Source organism: Phacochoerus africanus, chromosome X, assembly GCF_016906955.1.
Source record: "Phacochoerus africanus isolate WHEZ1 chromosome X, ROS_Pafr_v1, whole genome shotgun sequence".
NCBI lineage: Eukaryota > Metazoa > Chordata > Mammalia > Artiodactyla > Suidae > Phacochoerus > Phacochoerus africanus.
In genome coordinates, this window is record NC_062560.1 from 127,977,804 (window position 1) to 127,995,829 (window position 18,026).

The following is an 18,026-nucleotide window of genomic DNA, read 5'->3' on the forward strand; positions in this document are numbered from 1 at the left end:
TGGTGGAGGCGCCTCGGCTGATAGTAGCCTCATAAGGGTAGGGAGAAACGGGTGGCTGCTGGCGCCTGGAGCTCTGAGGCTGCAGGCTACCGATGCGCTGAGGCCGGCTAGGGAGGCACCTACCGACAGGTAAGGGTTGCTTCCTCGCTCTTGGGTTGGCGATAGGACTGGAAAGGCAAGGAATTGGGTGGGGCCTTTCGCGGGGCTCGAAAAGGTAACAAGCCCTCACCCGGTCGGGGACTTTCTGGTCTGGACTAAGACTGAGTTAGGGTCAGAGGGGCCAGAGAAGACCGTGACCTTGCGTGTTGGAGCAGAGGATGTATTTACGGGGCAACTGAGACGGAGAAGGGAAGGCAGAGGCCGGGCGTTATCACAGAAGTTCGGACGTCTGGGACTTAGAAGCTGAATTCATCCACCTGAGGCTCTTTCTTTGGGCGTGTCCGTCCCACCCCAAATAGATAACAAGATAGGATCACTTTAGTTCTCACCTGGCTAAAAGCAGCTCGGGAAGATGAGCTGGGGGCCTAGGAACGGCCTTTGAAGGGAGTGAAGGAGATTTGAGTGAGCATAAAGGGGACAGATCATCAAAATATACTCATTTTGACAACCAGACGCTCAAGGCGGATAGTGAGGAGCATTCCAGGTGGGGACACTTCATGAGCAAAGTCACAGAGCCGTTTTGGAAGGGTGAGGCCTGCTCAGAGAACTACAGGGGGGCGTGTGCCAGGGTAACAGATGAAAGGGAGCTGGAACAGTGGACCTCGAAGTCCAAGGTCTGCCCTCCTTAGCCAGTCCTGTGTAAGGGCACTTCTTGCCTCTCAGCCCTTACCTGCTTCACCTCTGGGCATTGGCACAGTATCTTGGGAAGCAGGGGACAGAGCATAAGTTTCTCAGGCTGAAAAAAGCCTTAGATTTATTGACATTCATTAAGCGAAAATGTTTGCTGAACTTCTGCCCTTTACCCTCTTCCTCTTTGAGCACAAGCCGAGTCCAAAACCTTTTGGTCCTATTCAACTCTTCCTGCCCCGGCCCCACTAACTAGCCTCCACTTTCTATCAGCTTCCTCCTTAAAGGCTGTTTCTTTTCTCTTTTCCACCTCTGTTGCTCCTGTCCCACTTCAGGCCTTCAGCAGCAGCCTCCCTGTGGGTACAAGCCAGAGCTCTCACCATGCTCTGCAAGGCCCATCCCAACATGCTTCCTCCTCTCCCCTGGCTCCCTCCAGCCCCAGGACACTAGCTTCCTTGATGGACTCAAATGCACGGACACACTCCTGCCTTCAAACTTTTGTTCCAACCATCTCTTCTGCCTGTTTGTTCTACTTGTTTCCTTCTTCCAGGTCTTTGCTCCACTGTCACCTTCTCAGTGAGCCACCCTAAGCATCCTATTTAGCCCTGCATCTCCCAGGACACCCAAACCCTGCACCTTTCTCTGTTTTTATCCCCTAGTACTTATAACTGTATCCTTATTTATTTTGTTCTTCTTTGCCCATCCACTAGAAGGGAAGCCATATGGGTGCAGGCATCTTTGTTTTGTTCACTGCTGGCATTCCAGGACCTTGATCAGTGAAGGGTACATATTAGGTCCTCACTAAATCTTGGTTGAACAACTGGTGAGTAGCCCCCCTTTTTCCCGCTTCTCGCTTGTCTAGTCCACGCTGCTTCATCAGGGTAATCTTCCTACTGAGCAGTTCTCATCAGGTCACCTCCGTGCTTGTAAACCTTCAGAGGTTCGCCATGACTACAGACCAAAGTCCAGACTCAGCCTGGCATCTGAGCCTCCTGCACTAGTAGTTTTGCCCCTACTAGTCCTTCTCTCTTTGTGTCCTTCTACACCCTATTTCCCAGCGAGTCTACAGGGCGACAGAGTAGAAGGAGCGACCACAAGTGACTTTGGGCCAAGTCCTTTGACCTCTCTGATCTTCGGTTTCTTATCTGTTGAATGAGTATTTTCTTCGTACTGTATTTTCTTTATACAGTATTTTCTTCATACTGGATGCTTTCAGAATTTTTTTTCTTTTTAGGGCCGCACCCACAGCATATGGAAGTTCTCAGGCTAGGGGTCCAATCGGAGATGTAGCTGCTGGCCTGCACCACAGCCACAGCAACACTAGATCCGAGCCACATCTGCGACCTACACCACAGCTCACGGCAACGCTGGAGCCTTAACCCACTGAGCAAGGTCAGGGATCGAACCTACTTCATTATTGATACTAGTCAGATTCGTTACTGCTGAGTCACAATGGGAATTCCTGCTTTTGGGGTCTTAATGGGGTAATATTCAGTCGGCCCCTCATATCTGCAAGTTCCACATCCATGGATTCAACTATCCGTGGATCAAAAATATTTTTTTAAAAAAATTCCAGAAACTTTCAAAGCAAAACTCAAATCTGCTGCATAGGCAAAACTATTTACAGGGCAGTGACATAGCACTGACGTTGTATTAGGCATCATAAGTAATCTAAAGATGATTAAAAATATACATGAGGAGGTGCGTGGGTTATATACAAATATATAATCCATTTTGAGTTCCATGGATTTGGGTGTCTACAGGGGCTCCTGGAACCAGTACCCCACAGATGCCAAGGAACTATTGTGCTCATGTATAAAAACACGTGACACTCAGCAAGATTGTAGTGATCTTTCTGATCTTACACACCCCCTGCTTGCACTGTCCAGAGCCGCCTCCATCTCCTCCTAAAGTAACTCCTTACCCTGACACACAGCCCCTGCGTGTTCTCAACTTTGCTCCCCCATCTTTTTTTTTTTTTTTTTCTTTTTAGGGCCGCACTCCAGGCTTGTGGAAGTTCCCAGGATAGGGGTCCAATCAGAGCTGTGTCTGTGACCCACACCACAGCTCACAGCAACACCGGATCCTTAACCCCCTGAGCAAGGTGAGGGACCGAACCCGCATCCTCATGGATACGAAGTCGGGTTTGTTACATGCTGGTTCTGTGCCATCACTTTGTGCGTCCCGCTCCTGGCCTCGTAATGTCTTTCTGGATACTGCCCTCTCTGGTTGACTCATGCTTCTGGGGCCTTAGAACTCCACTTAGAGATCCCCGCCCCGCCTGGGTTTACCCGCATCAGCACTCCGAGGCACTTTGGCGACCCTCTGCTGAGCCTGCCTCCCACAGTAGATGCTGGGCTTCCTGGCGGGTGGCGCTGTGCCTTATGCAGGGCCTGTCCGACAGTGGCCGTATACATGAGGGAGCTGCCCGCCAGGCTGCTCATTTATTTGCTGCCACTTCCCTCTTACCCCTGAGGCGTGTTTCAGCCCTGCAACAACTCTGAGGTCACCAGGAGGGATTGCCACTCTGCAGATGAGGCCTCAGACTGGCCGCGGCAGCACATTTGAGACCGTGCTCCATTGCACGTCTGCCCTGGACCTCCAGGGGCTCACAGCCTACTGGGCCAAGACAGATGTGGGGGGAAAAAGCCTAGACCTCCGTGCTGGTAGAACGGGGACGGACACCAGTGCTGAGGAAGCAGCTGAGGAGGAGGAGGTTTCGCAGAGGTGACGGATGAGCGAGGCCTCGAGGGATGTCGAGCCTGGCCTCCCATGTTTCCAAAGGAGAGAACATTTGCCTCTCTATCTGGTTTGAAATATACAGACTCTCTTGTCCTTTCTGTCCCCAGTACTCGGCGTCCAGAGACTTTCTGCAGCAGGGAGGAGGCGATGAGCTCACTCCCTTCTCCCTTTATCTAATCCTGCCCCAGCCCTCCTCCCCGCTGCCCAGAAGTTGAGCCAGGCACTGGGTTTCACCAGCAGAAGGTGGGTCTTCTTTCCTAGATTCTTTTTAGCCTTAGACCAAGACCCAGTGTGTCTAAAGGGCATACATACTGGTTTTCATTTAGAGACATACCCAATTTAGGAACTTTAGAACAATTTGTGTATAACTCCAAACAAATGAGCTTTGATTTTGTTTTTGTTTTTACAAGAAGCTGCTTTGCTGAAGATTGCATGTGCATTGTTTGAAAGGTATGGCTCCAAGGGGCAGGACAGGTTACCTTTCACCTCCTAGGCCTTCCCCGAAGATCAAGAGAGGGGAACAGGCCACAGGGCTTCTTGCTTTCTTGTAGTACAGGGGAGCTGCAGTATTGGCAGCCGTGCTCATTGGATTCAGGGCTGCAAAGAATGCTGTTTTGATTTCTTCTGGCTACTGTGACAAATGACCACAAAGTATGCGGCTTAAAAGGTAGAGACTTATTTTCGCACAGTTGCAGAGGCCAGAGGTCCAACATCAAGGGCCTGTGCATGTTCCCGTGGCGCCAGAAACAGAGAGCATCCTGAGGCACCCAGGTGCCGTGGGAAAAGCTGCTGCGCCAGATGTTCTTTTTGTTGCAACTGACGAATGAGGTGGTTTAAGTGGCTTCCCTTCTGCCTCTAGTCCAAATATACAGTAAGTTTCGGACCCAGCCAGGCCCTTCTCTGCGAGCAGCTGCGTCACAGGCGTGTTCACTGAGTGCTTCGTCCAGCGGCCACAGCTATGGCTTAGCCTTTGCGAAAACTCAGCACAGTACACTGACAGCTAAAAGATGTTTCCATTTACACAATGTCCATGTCTGTCTAAATGTCTTTAAGGAGAGTGAAGTTGATTGCAAACGGGGCCATATTTAGAGCTAAAATGGAACAAGCAGCTGTCGAGCCAATAAAAGACCAGGTCACCCAGACACATTTGACAGAAGACATTCCAAAAGTGAGTACTAACCCAAAAAAGGTTAACCAAAACCAGGTAAGGGGAAGGTTGAGCACATACATGCCAGCAAGATGTGGATTTATAGCTATGGGTTAAAAATTGTCTCTGGTCCATGTATTAAATCCATTAATGTTGAGTATTGTTTCTTTATATAAGACATAGATCTTAATGTATGGTGTCTGTTACTTACTGGTATGTAGCAAACACTGTCAGAATGCAGTAGTTTAAAACAGCATCAATGATTCTGCAGTTTGGGCTGGGCCCAGCTTCAGGATGGGCGTTTGGCTCCTTGGCTGGTGTACCCTGGCCCGTCACACATCTGCAGTCATGGGAACCCCCTGAGGGTTAGCAAAGGCTTGATTCCATTCACTTTTGATGAATGCTAACATTCAGAAATGAAAGCAGGCCAAGGTAAAGTGTGTTTCCATCACATGTTAGCAAATTAAAGTCTCCAGAAGGCTCCCACGAGTCACCAGATCACCTTGGTTTGTTTTTGTTTTTGTTTTTGTTTTCTTTTTAGGGCCACACCTGCTGCAGCATGTGGAGGTTCCCAGCTGGGGATCGGATCAGAGCTGCAGCTGCCGGCCTACGCCACAGCCACAGGAACACCAGATCCAAGGCAAGTCTGTGACCTGCACCACAGCTCAGGGCGACACCAGATCCTGAACCCACTGAGCGAGGCCAGGGATCGAACCTGCGTCCTCATGGATGCTAGTCGAGTTCGTTAACCACTGCGCCACGATGAGAACTCCAACCCCTAGTTCATTTTGACTGAATGTTTCCGCTTCCTCAGAGCTCAGGGGAGGGAAAACAAAGCCCTGGGTCTGGCTAATTTACAGCTCCCCAGTCCTCACTGCTGTCCCACCAGGAGATCCCATCACACGACAGCATGCTCTTAGCTGAATGGACTAGGGCAGGAAGGGGCTAGGTGACAAGCCCAGAGCCACACAGCCCAGCTCTGTAGTGCTTGGGGAGCAAAGGGAGCTGGCTTTCTTCTGCAAGTACGGAAACTCTGCTTTCTTCTTTCGGATGTTTTGAGTGCACACTGTCAATTGAATTTGTTTTGGCTTTTGGTTCCTGTGTGTGGTTTGTCTGGGGTTTGGGGCGGGGGGTGGTGGTGATGGTGTTTGTTTGTTTGTTTGTTTGCCTTAGAAGTGCCCAGGGATCAGCTGTTGGGAGCAAGAAGGTATCACTTCTGTTCGTTTGCTTTTGATTTTAAAATGTCCACTTTTGATCATGAGCGATGTAATTTATTTCAGACATGTCTCTTTTTCCTTTCACTAAACACACAGTATGTGTCAGGTCATCCAGTCTAACCAAAGGCTGTGTCAGTATCATTTGCTGTCTCTTCCCTTTTTACTGATCCCAGGAGAAAAGGTTGCCATTGGTGGTAGAACACCAGAATTACATAAAGTTTCCAACCTGATTCCAGCAGAGTTTCAAACCAAGAGACTGACTCTCCATCACAGTGGCTCATGACATGTGAGTCCAGGCTCCTAAAAGCTCCTGGTTCTCACCACACCCGTGCCGCCACCGTTCCTCTCTTTCCACAGGACAGGAAGTGCACGGTGATCGGCGGCTCTGGGTTCCTGGGCCAGCACATGGTGGAACAGCTGCTGGAGAGAGGCTATGCCGTCAACGTATTTGATAAACGGCAAGGGTTCGACAATCCCCGCGTGCAGTTCTTTCTTGGTGACCTCTGCAACCAACAGGTAACGGGCCATCCAGCCTTGGCCATTCCCCCAGGCCCCTGAATGGAAACCACCAGACTTCCCCTGTTCAAAGGCCAGCCAAGTGGCCATTCCCCCAAAAAAAGCTTTTTGCTTTGAGAAATTGCACACACCCACATTGTGACTCCTGAGAATGAGTAGCTGTCATCTCAGTCACTGCTACCCGACTCTGCCCTGGTAGTTCGAAAGCAACTGTGGCCAGTACAGAAAGGAGTGGATATGGCCTATGTACCAGTAAAACTTTATTTATCTTTTTTTTTTTTGCCTTTTCTACGGCCGCACTCGTGGCATATGGAGGTTCCCAGGCTAGGGGTCGAATTGGAGCTGTAGCCACCAGCCTACACCACAGCCACAGCAACGCCAGATCCTTAACCCACTGAGCGAGGCCAGGGATCGAACCCGCATCCTCATGGATCCTAGTCGGGTTCGTTACCCTCCGAGCCACGACGGGACCTCCTAAATCTTTGTTTACAAAAAGTTGTCCATGGGCCGTGGTGTGCCAGCGGCTGCTCCAGAGTATGTATCCAAAAGTGCAGTTGCTAGTGTCGGGGGAGGGGGTTAAATTGAGAGATAACTCACATTCCACACATTTCACATTTTTAAAGTGCACAATTCAGTGGTTTTTAGTATCTTCACAAAGCAGTGCAACCATCACCATGATCCAGTGCCAGAACGTTGTCATCACCCTTAAAAGAAAACCCCAGGCGCTCAGTGCCCGTTTCCACTCCTGCCCTCCCCCTCCCCACTCCCCTCTCCCTGGCCCTTGGCCACCATTCCTATGAGTGGCATCATATAATGTTGCCAAATCTCTCCACATTAAAATTATGTTCAGAGTTCCCATCGTGGCACAGTGGAGACGAATCCAACTAGGAACCATGAGGTTGCGGGTTCGATCCCTGGTCTCGCTCAGTGGGTTAAGGATCTGGCATCGCCCTGAGCTGTGGTTTAGGTCGCAGACGTGGCTCGGATTTAGCGTTGTTGTGGCTCTGGCGTAGGCCAGCAGCTGTAGCTGTGATTTGACCCCTAGCCTGAGAACCTCCATATGCCGCAAGTGCAATCCTAAAAAAAAAAAGTCAATAAATAAATAATTTTTCACCTTTTTACTTTTTTTAATGTGGCTACTACAAAATTTAAAGTCACATCTGTGCCTTGTATTTTATTTCTGGTGGGCTAAGGCCAGATCTGGTCCTGGTTTGGTTTTTTTCTCTCTGGTGTCTCAATAGCCATAAGCCTGCTTAGGACTCTGGGGCAGAGGCACACGGTGAGCCGGGGACATTTTCTTAAGGAAGAAATTAAGAAAGCAGTCAAAAACTCATGAGAACATGTCAAAAGGACAAAAGAATCAATATGAAGTCTCCACTGACCAAATTTGGGACATTTCGAACCTCACAAAAGATAGTAGTGGGTTGTAATGAAGTGAATTCAACAAGAATCCACGCATCCATAAAATTACTGAAAAGAGAAATTAGGAGTTCCCATTGTGGCTCACCAGTATCGAACCCGACTGGTATCCATGAGGAGGCAGGTTCGATCCCTGGCCTCACTCAGTGGGTTAAGGATCTGGCATTGCCGTGAGCTGTGGTGAGCTGTGGTGTAGGTCGCTGACATGGCCTGGATCCCAGGTTGCTGTGGCTGTGGTGTAGGCTGGCAGCTGCAGCTCCAATTCCACCCCTAGCCTGGGAACCTCCATATGCCACAGGTGCGGCCCTAAAAAGCAAAAAAAGAAAAAGAAGTTCCCGTCGTGGCGCAGTGGTTAACGAATCCGAGTAGGAACCATGAGGTTGCGGGTTCGGTCCCTGCCCTTGCTCAGTGGGTTAACGATCCGGCGTGGCCGTGAGCTGGGGTGTAGGTTGCAGACGCGGCTCGGATCCCTCGTGGCTGTGGCTCTGGCGTAGGCCGGTGGCTACAGCTCCGATTGGACCCCTAGCCTGGGAACCTCCATATGCCGCGGGAGCAGCCCAAGAAATAGCAACAACAACAACAAAAAAAAGAAAAAGAAAAAGAAAAGAAATGAAAAATTGGAGTGGAAGAAGGAGGAAGTCTATATTACAGAGGAATGCCAACCCAAAACATAAAAATATGTTAGAATGTCACCATTTTGCAACCCACAGAATCTGGCAGCCGTCACCTTAACCAAAAGATTGAATCAACATCACCAAGAATAAGATTCAAAGAGATGGAAGAGATATGGAGGCTAAATACAATGTGTGATCCGTGATTGGATCCTGGGTCCAGACATAAAATTGGCTTTAAAGGACATCATTGAGACAGTTGGGGAAACATGGAAAGAGACTTATTACTGGTTACAAGTGTCCTATCTCTGGAGTTCCTGCTGTGTGTAGCACAGTGGGTTAAGAATCCGACTGCAGGAGTGTTCATCATGGCTCAGTGGTTAACAAACCTGACTAGGATCCATGAGGATGCGAGTTCGATTCCTGGCCTTGCTCACTGGGTTAAGTATCCAGCGTTGCCGTGAGCTGTGGTGTAGGTCGCAGACGCGGCTCGGATCCCGTGTTGCTGTGGCTGTGGTGTAGGCCGGCAGCTGTAGCTCTGATTCGACCCCTAGCCTGGGAACCTCCATATGCCGCAGGTGCGGCCCTAAAAAGACAAAAGACAAAAAAAAAAAAAGAATCCTACTGCAGTGGCCCTGCTCACTGCGGAGGCCCAGACTCTATCTCTAACCAGGGAACTTCCATGTGATTCAGGTGTGGCCATTAAAAAAAAAAAATTAAAAAGATCGCTCTATCTCTTACATTTCTTACATGTGATCATTTTACATAATTAACTCATGGTTGTCTTTGTTCTGCTTTTGGTGATATTAGCGTCTGTTGATCATTCTTAGATCTCCCTACCTAATTCAGGTTTCACAGAATGGTGACATGCTCTCTGTTTTTTAGCTCAAATCTTTGTACCTTGTGCAGATTCAGTGTTTTGACTCTTTCCCTTTATTTTCTACTTTGCAAAAGGAATTCTTATTCTTACCAGTGATCAAAATGTCCCTTCTTTCTTTGGCCAGTTGGAGCCTCATCAAGTTGGGTCTTGAGCCCTTTATACAGGACTGACTTTCAGGTGTGACAAGGTGTCCCTGGCTCATCTTGTCTGTTTCCTGCCCCACATCTGCAATCAACCACTTTTCTCAAGCGCTCTGCTTCCCCGTAGCAGTAAATTAAACATCCGTGTCTTTAATCCCTCTCAGGTTGCTGTTTTGTGTCTAGTTTCGTAGGAAGGAATTGTGCCAACCCCTGCCCATGGGGCACAGACGTTGCTGCTCTCTGGATCCCACAGGCATCTGTCATGCCCCAAACAAGTCTTGAGTGGGGACCAGGTTATGGGGATGGGGCAATCAAAGGGACTATGTGGTTTCTGTCCCATGTACTTCTGTGGTGTTGGAATCTTTTACGATGAGGATGTGCCTGTGTGTTGCTTATAGAATTAGAAAAGGGCAGCACACCTCATGCCACAGATTGGAGAGCCGGAATGTGAGGAGGCTGTTGACTTGTCTAAAGCACGAGTGATTTTTTTATCTTTGTTTGCTTTTCCAGGATCTGTACCCAGCTCTAAAAGGTGTAAGCACAGTTTTCCACTGTGCGTCACCTGCGCCATCGAGTAACAACAAGGAGCTCTTTTATAGAGTGAATTACACTGGCACCAAGAACGTCATTGAAACTTGCAGAGAGGCTGGGGTTCAGGTAAGGGGAAAGCTGGAGGGAGCGATGCCCTGTCCAGGTGTGTGGAGGCCAGGGCTCTTCTCGTTCTCTTCTGGACCCAGCCAGGCTCGCCTCCAAAAGTGTTGTGAAGAACCTAGAAATTAAGCCCCAGGAGCTGGAGTTCCCATCATGGCGCAGTGGTTAACGAATCCGACTAGGAACCATGAGGTTGCCGGTTCGGCCCCTGGCCTTGCTCAGTGGGTTAACGATCCGGCGTTGCCGTGAGCTGTGGTGTAGGTTGCAGACGCGGCTCGGATCCCGCATTGCTGTGGCTCGGACCTAGGCCGTAAGGCCGGTGGCTGCAGCTCCGATTCAACCCCTAGCCTGGGAACCTCCATATGCCGCAGGAGCAGCCCAAAGAAATAGCAAAAAGACAAAAAAAAAAAACAAAAAAAGAAAAATTAAGCCCCAGGAGCTCCTGAGGCAATTCGAGCTATAATGTTCTAAGTGCATCTGAGTAGACCATCGAGGACCCTAAGGCTTATTAGTCTTTGGTTAGAGAGCCACAAAATGTATAAACTGCTTGCGTTTTTTTTTAATTGTGGTTATATAGACCTGTCGGTCAGTGGCATGCAGTCCATTCACATTGTTGCACAACCACCACCACCACCACCATCCATCTACTAGAATTTTTTCATCATCCTAAGGTGAAGTCTGTACCAATTAAACACCAACAGCCCACTCCCTCCTCCCCCAGTCCCCTCACTATGAGTTGGAGTCCTCTGGGGACCTCTTAGAAGTGGCATCATACACATTGGTCCCTTTGTGTCTGGCTTACTTAGCGTGAGGTCTTCCAGGTCCATCCCTGCCGTGCCAGGTGTCAGTAGCAGTGTGTTCGTGGCCACCGGGGTTGTTTTCACTTTTTGACTGTTGTGAATCAGGCTGCTTTGAATATGGGTGAACACATATCTGCTCCAGCTTCTGCTTTCATCGCTTTTCGGGTCTGTGTTGTTCTGCCTTAGGACAAGTCACCCCCTCACCACGTTGTTCCGAATTTGCTTGGCTCTTCTTAGCCCTATATTTGTCCATACACAGTTTAGAACCAGATCATCGAGTTACTTGATAAAGCCTGTTACAGTTGTCATTGTAACCCCATCGAACTTAAATGGAATTTGGGAGAGAACTGACATCTTTCCAATATTGTGTCTTCCTATCCATAAAGACAGAGATAAATTTGCTTCTCTCTGTCTTGAATGTCTTTTGATAGAGTTGCATACACTCTAAAGGTTTTATACAGCTTTTGTGAAATGTTTTCCTGTGTACTTCTCTGCGGGTGATTCATGTTACATATTCACTTGCTAATGCCTAGGAGCACAGCACAGTTAATTTCGTATATTGGTTGTGTATTCAGCAGCTTTGCTGAACTCGAATATTTCCGGTATATTCTTAATGTGTTGTATGTAGACATTTCTAACATGTGGAAAGAATGATAGTTTTGCTGCTTCTATGCAGTCATTATACTCGGTTCTTGGCCTTATCCTACCATGCTGGCCATATTGAATAAAAGTGATGAAGATATGAGTCAAGGCTCAAGGCCATGGTGTTCAGTGTAGGATGGGCTGCCCTTAACCAGAAGGCTGGATCTGGGGACACTCAGAAGAAGGCATCTTCCTTTCACATAGCATTTCTCCAAGGTGGCTGTCACAATCCCCAGGGGTCTTTTTCAGACACGCATCTCCCACAAGGTTTGTGGGCCGTCCTTCCCGCATGGAGATTCACTCCCATAGTTCAGAAGGTGTCTCTAGCCCACACAGCTGCAGAAGCGGGGGATCTTTGCGTTATTTTCAGAAGGCCGGAAAAGCGAAGGCAGCGTGGCGAAGGATCTGTCTAGGGCCTTGCGGTTGCCAGCCAGGAGCACATGCCTTTGGACCACTTGATTCTCTCCCCTGGGCGACCACTGTGGTGGTCATGGTCAGCCCGACTCTTTTCTTTCCCCTTTGGCTGCAGTTTGCGGCACCTTGATGTGAGACTGAACCCTGGCCACAGCAGTGAAAGGACCAAATCCTAACCACTAGAATACCAGTCCCATGACTGATATTTCGTAACCTTCCTTTCTCCTCTGCCAGAAGCTCATTTTAACCAGCAGTGCCAGTGTCATCTTTGAGGGCGTCGACATCAAGAATGGAACCGAGGACCTCCCTTATGCCATGAAACCCATCGACTACTACACAGAGACCAAGATCTTACAGGAGAAGGTAAGTGGCAGATGAGTTCCAGGAACGTCTGCAGGATTTCAACTCTGGAGAGAATGTTTATGAATATGAAGTTAGGGAGTTCCCGTCGTGGCGCAGTGGTTAACGAATCCGACTAGGAACCATGAGGTTGCGCTTCGATCCCTGCCCTGGCTCAGTGGGTTAACGATCCGGCGTTGCCCTGAGCTGTGGTGTAGGTCACAGATGCAGCTCGGACCCTGCATGGCTGTGGCTCTGGCGGAGGCTGGGGGCTACAGCCCCGATTCGACCCCTAGCCTGGGAACCTCCACATGCCACGGGAGCAGCTCAAGAAAAGGCAAAAAGACAAAAAAAAAAAGAAACAATGAAGTTAGTATTCTGAAGCCTAGGGACCTAACTGGGGAAGTAAAATCTGTGAATGAAATTCAGTTTTAAAGATAGTAAGAGAAAAAATAATATCAGGAGTTCCCCTTGTGGTGCAGTGGAAGTGAATCCGGCTAGGCTAGCATCCATGAGGATGTGGGTTTGATCCCCGGCCTCGCTCAGTGGGTTTAAGGATCTGGCGTTACCGTGAGCTGTGGTGTAGGTCGCAGATGTGGCTCGGATCCCGCATGGCTGTGGCTGTGGTGTAGGCCAGCAGCTGTAGCTCCGATTGGACCCCCTAGCCTGGGAACCTCCATATGCCAAGGGTGTGGCCCTAAAAAGACAATAATAATAATAACAACAACAACAACAGAATAGCTTAACGTGGCCAGACAGTGCTCTGTGTATGTCACAGGAAGTGCCTCATTTAAACTTCATAGTAACCATAAGCCAGGTACTATTATTTTGTCACCAAGTTAGAGCCGGTAGGTGGCTGAACCCAGGGCCTGCATTCAACCTCTGCCTACACCACACAAGTTTACTCAGTTGCGACCCCATCTTTAGCAGCAACGTAACAAATCCTTGGGATGTTTTGTTCCTTTTGAGACAAAACCTGTTTTCTCTGTAGTTGAAGCGCTTAAGTCTAGTTTTCCCATTAAGCCACAGAAAACACAGCTTTTCTCTCTTCCTCATGAGCAGCTCCCTCGAGTCTAGGTACGAGGCACTATCCGGGTTGACCGCGTTGGCCTCTGTCTTTAGCCACCTAGCCACTGAGCCGCTGTCATAGTTCTCCCAGACCCACCCCTTCTTGGCCCCTTCTTCCTGGCCCACTTGGGTTGGTCAGAGTCCCTTCCTAGGACTGCTGGGCACATGGAGCCTAAGTCAGGAGCCTGTTTGGTGGCAAACTCATTAACTAGAAACTTAGGATTTCATCTACAACGCACTGCATTTAAAGCCAAATCCAGGCCTTTCTATTGGATCTTACTGGTTTGGACCCAGCTCTCTCTGCTGTCTTTTCAGATTATGGTCTTGGGTTGGGGACTTGGCTGAATCATACAGGGCGCTGATGCGAGTCTTCAGCCCAGGGCGTTGGTGGCGTCTGTGCCACTCTGGGACCTGCCTGCAGCCGACACACTCCTTCTGCTCTCCCATAGGCAGTTCTGGGCGCCAACGATCCTGACAAGAATTTCTTAACCACAGCCATCCGCCCTCATGGCATTTTTGGCCCAAGAGACCCCCAGTTGGTCCCCGTTCTCATTGAAGCGGCCAGGAAAGGCAAGATGAAGTTTGTGATCGGGTGAGTTGGCCCCCGGCCGCTCTTCTCTGTGCCCCCGACGCCACCATAACAAGGGTCGGTCACCCGCGGATCTGTTCTTACTTACTACTGCCCTCGGTTTATTTCCTGGGGCCCCCACAACAAGTGAGGATGAAAACAACAGAAATGGATTCACTGCCAGTGCAGGAGGCCAGGTGTCCGAGTCCCTTCCATCCTCTCTCCCAGCCTCAGGTGGTTGCCACCAGCCCTCGGCGTCCCTCGGCTCGTAGGCATGCCACTTGCGTCTCTGCCTTTGTCTTCATCCACATTTCCTTCCTCTTAACAAGGACACCGGTCATTGGGCTTAAGGCCACCCTACTCTAGTGTGACGTCGTCTTAACTGATTACATCCGCAGGGACCTTATATCCAGATAAGGTCATAGTCACAAGTTCAAGGGAGACAGGAGTTCGGCAGGACACTCTTCCACCCCATACGCCCTCCCAGGCTGGAAACAGGCTCCGGAGGGAAGACGACTGGCCCAGGGTTAAGGGCCAGGCCCCCGGCTCCCCTTGTTCCTGCTCCTCCCCCAGGCAGTGCAGGAGAGGGGCCTGAGCAGGTGGCAAGAGTGTGGCTGTCGCTCCTCGTCCCTGTGCCTTGGCACCTTGCCTGCCTCTCACTCAGCCTCCCTCCTGTGAGATTAGAAAGAGATAGTAGAAAAATCTGAGGCCAGAGCAACGCCTCAGCCTGGAGTGCCCTGGAGGGAGGCCAAGGGCCGCTGCCCAAATTGGAGCCCAGAGCAGCCGACACTGGTGTTAACCAGGCCCCGATGGGGCAGGCAGGGCGTCGGGCTTCCAGGTTCACTGGGTGGCCCTTAAATTGCCCACTTCCCCCAAGGTCCCCAGGAGCCCTGGCCTCCTGCACGTCTTCAGCAGGTACTAATGCTGAGTTGTGCCAGGGTCTGGCCTTGCCAATGCGGGTCACAGCCCTGGGTCCACATGCAAGAGACTCATTCGTTGTGTGCCCGCAGGAACGGGAAGAACCTGGTGGACTTCACTTTTGTGGAGAATGTGGTCCACGGACACATCCTGGCCGCAGAGCGCCTCTCCAGAGACACAGGCTTGGGTGGGAAGGTAAGGCACCTGCTTCCACCTGCTCGCGACAGCCGGCCCGCCCCTCCCGCCGCTTTGTGTTCACCTGCCTTTGCCCTTCTTCTCCCTGGCAAATCCTGTGTCCTGGGCAGCAGCCGAGTCCCTCGCACAGAGCAAGTCGGCTCTCCCGTTTCTCGGGCCCCCACTTCCTTGTTTCTCGCTCCTCCCTCAGATCGCCCCGCTTTGGGCCTCATTTTTCTTGTCCTGGACCTCTGCCGTTTTCTAACTCATAACTTTCCTTGTGGCGGGGCTGGGGGCTGGGCATGGCTTTTAGTTTAGACCAAACACAGCACTTTGAGAAATGTCATATGGCCCGTTCCTTGCATCTGAAGATAAGATACTTTGCCAGGCTTAAAAAACATACCTTCCCGGGTACAGGCTAAGCTTCACGTAAAATCCTGGCCCATAGCTGAAACTTTCCTCACCTCCCCACGACCCCTTAAAGCAGCCTGGAGCTGCACATCCAACCGGCAGAGCAGCCACTGGCTTACGTTTGCAGATTTGTGGGCTTCTTACCCGCCCACTTCGGGGCTGCCCTGCAAAGAAAACTGGCGCGGGCAGGCGGGGAGCGGCCACTGGTTTCTCAAAATATTGGTTGTGGCTGCGCTCCAAGTTGCAGGCAGGGCCCGCTCACCCGTCCCACTGGGGGACAGTTTGTGACGTCTCATTGTTTCTGCAGGCCTTCCACATCACCAATGACGAACCTGTCCCCTTCTGGACATTCCTGTCCCGCATTTTGACAGGCCTCAATTACGAGGCCCCCAAGTACCACATCCCCTACTGGGTGGCCTACTACCTGGCCCTGCTGGTGTCCCTCTTCGTGGTGGTCATGAGCCCCGTCATTCAGCTGCAGCCCACGTTCACGCCCATGCGGGTGGCGCTGGCCGGCACGTTCCACTACTACAGCTGCGAGAAGGCCAAAAAGCTGCTGGGCTACCAGCCCCTGGTCGCCATGGACGACGCCGTGGAAAGGACCGTGCAGAGCTTTCGCCACCTGCGCAAGGCCCAGTGAGGCTCCCCGGAGCCTGGGCCCTTCGGCCCGCTCCCCAGTCCGTAGCTCTCTGCTCTGGGGACCAATAAACGAACCCGCTTCCACTGAGCTGCTTCTGAGCGTAGGTCTCTTCCGGCCTCGTATTCTGCTCCTGTGTGTTCTCTCCCCCTCCCCGCCGCCTCTGGAGCCAGTCACGGAAGCTGCAGGCGAGAAACAGGGCGTTTTGTCTTGGAGGAGGGGGCGCTAGGTTTCTCTCCATGCGAACGACTCGAGGAGCCAGAGAGGCCAAGCCCCCTAGAGAAGAGCGGAGGCTGCAGACACATGGTGAGGCCTCCGATGTCCATTTCTGATAGACTCGGTTGAGAGCAAGACGTTTTAAAAGCTGAAACTAGAAAGCTCCCCAGGTGCCCAGGAGGCAAAGACGTGTTCGCTGTCGGTACAGCGGCTGTGGCCGCCTGCATTCCTCTTTCAAAAAACGTTCCTTCGTGGACACCTCGCCCTGTATCGGCCAAGCCCTGTGTCCTTGCCCCTTGTGGGGCATCGGGCTGGTTGATGTTAAGCCACGGAAAGGGCCGGGGAGGAGAGAGGGTGCAGAAAGGGCCAGATTCCAAAACTCTTAGTGCATAGAATGAGTCAGCGTTGTGTTTTCTGGCGTCCTGCTCGCAGAACCTGGTTTCTGAGAGACTTCTGTTTTTCTCCTCTGCCTTCGTGCGAGGCAGCCTGGAATAAAGTGAAGTTACTGGCCATGCTGAGCAGCTTGTGGGATGTGAACGTCACCTCCCCCTGGGGGCCAAGCTAAGTGGAGGAAGTGACAGCATTGGGTTGGATTTCAAGGGATGGATAAAGTGAGGAGGTGCGAACACCCCTGCGTGGCGTTTCAAGGTAAAAGGTCAGGTTCACGGGCACTGGCTTGTCATAGTTTCACGAGCACCGTGCTCTCGTTCTCGGATTCACTGAGGTACAGAAGCAGCCAGCCTCTCTTGGGGTCCAGCTGACGAGGTGGGCTGCACTTTTTCCTGTAGGCATGGGAAACGCTTGACAGTCAAGCCAACGGAGGGCAAAAATCAAGAAACTCAGGCTGCTCTTGGGATAGACCATGATGGAAGATAATGGGAGAAAGGGGATCTATGTATGGGGAGTTCCCCTTGTGGCTTAGCGGCCACAAACCCGACTCGTATCCATGAGGAGGCAGGTTCGATCCCTGGCCTTGCTCAGTGGGTTGAGGATCTGGCATTGCTGTGAACTCTCGTGTAGGTTGCACACGTGGCTCGGATCCCGCATTGCTGTGGCTGTGGTGCAGGCCGGCAGCTGGAGCTCCAATTCGACCCCTAGCCTGGGACCCTCCACATGCCTCGGGTGTGGCTCTGTTCCTTTCCTGCCTTGTTGTTTTGTTTTGTTGCAATAGTCTTGTGGAGCTTTTGGTTTGCTATTTGAGTTTTGTCTGCTTGCCATAGCCTTGTAGCATGCATGTCCCTAAAATGTCACCCTGGCCTGAGCCTCTCCCCTGTGGCACATCCATCTGATAGAAAGCAGTTATCTGCCAGCTCTGCGTGTTTCCTGAAGAGATCTCGTTTCCGTCCTCTCCCCATCCCTGGGGACCGTATGGTACCCGGCCCCGCCCATCTGCACCTGGGGCGGGTTTACCAGGAGAGCCGTGCTGATCTGTCCACCTCCTCTGATCCACATTCTGTGCCTGACCAGATCCTGCCTCTCGTGCTGGAAACACTGCAGTGGGTCCCGTTTTTCTCCTAAACGTGTTCTGCTGCCAGCCCATAACAGCCTGTGCCCAGCACACCTTTCCAGCTTCCTCCCTGGGCTTCCCACCTGCTCTGCTACAGCCGGACTTGCTCAGATTGTCCCAGTCACCTCGCCTGTCGTGTCCTCTCCCTCCTATGGCCCCGTGTGGTGTGCAGAAAGGTCAGCTCAGGAAGCATGGATAACACCTGCCTGGCCTGGAATCCTAG

The 18,026-nt window shown here is 51.2% G+C and overlaps 1 protein-coding gene across 2 annotated transcripts; it reads left to right on the forward strand.

Annotated features, from left to right (window-relative positions):
- The first annotated feature begins 3 nt into the window (after positions 1-3).
- Positions 4-16,170, forward strand: NSDHL (NAD(P) dependent steroid dehydrogenase-like). Of its 2 annotated transcripts, XM_047764093.1 has the most exons (9): positions 4-129; positions 3,636-3,771; positions 4,582-4,696; positions 6,250-6,408; positions 9,969-10,115; positions 12,200-12,328; positions 13,822-13,964; positions 14,951-15,053; positions 15,751-16,170. In XM_047764093.1, exons 3-9 carry the CDS (start codon positions 4,625-4,627, stop codon positions 16,081-16,083), a joined length of 1,086 nt encoding a protein of 361 aa, XP_047620049.1. In that variant the 5' UTR covers positions 4-129; positions 3,636-3,771; positions 4,582-4,624; the 3' UTR covers positions 16,084-16,170. The 2 variants fall into 2 exon arrangements, with proteins under 2 accessions (XP_047620049.1, XP_047620050.1); XM_047764094.1 differs by lacking the exon at positions 3,636-3,771 and having other exon boundaries at positions 11-129.
- Positions 16,171-18,026: the final 1,856 nt, after the last annotated feature.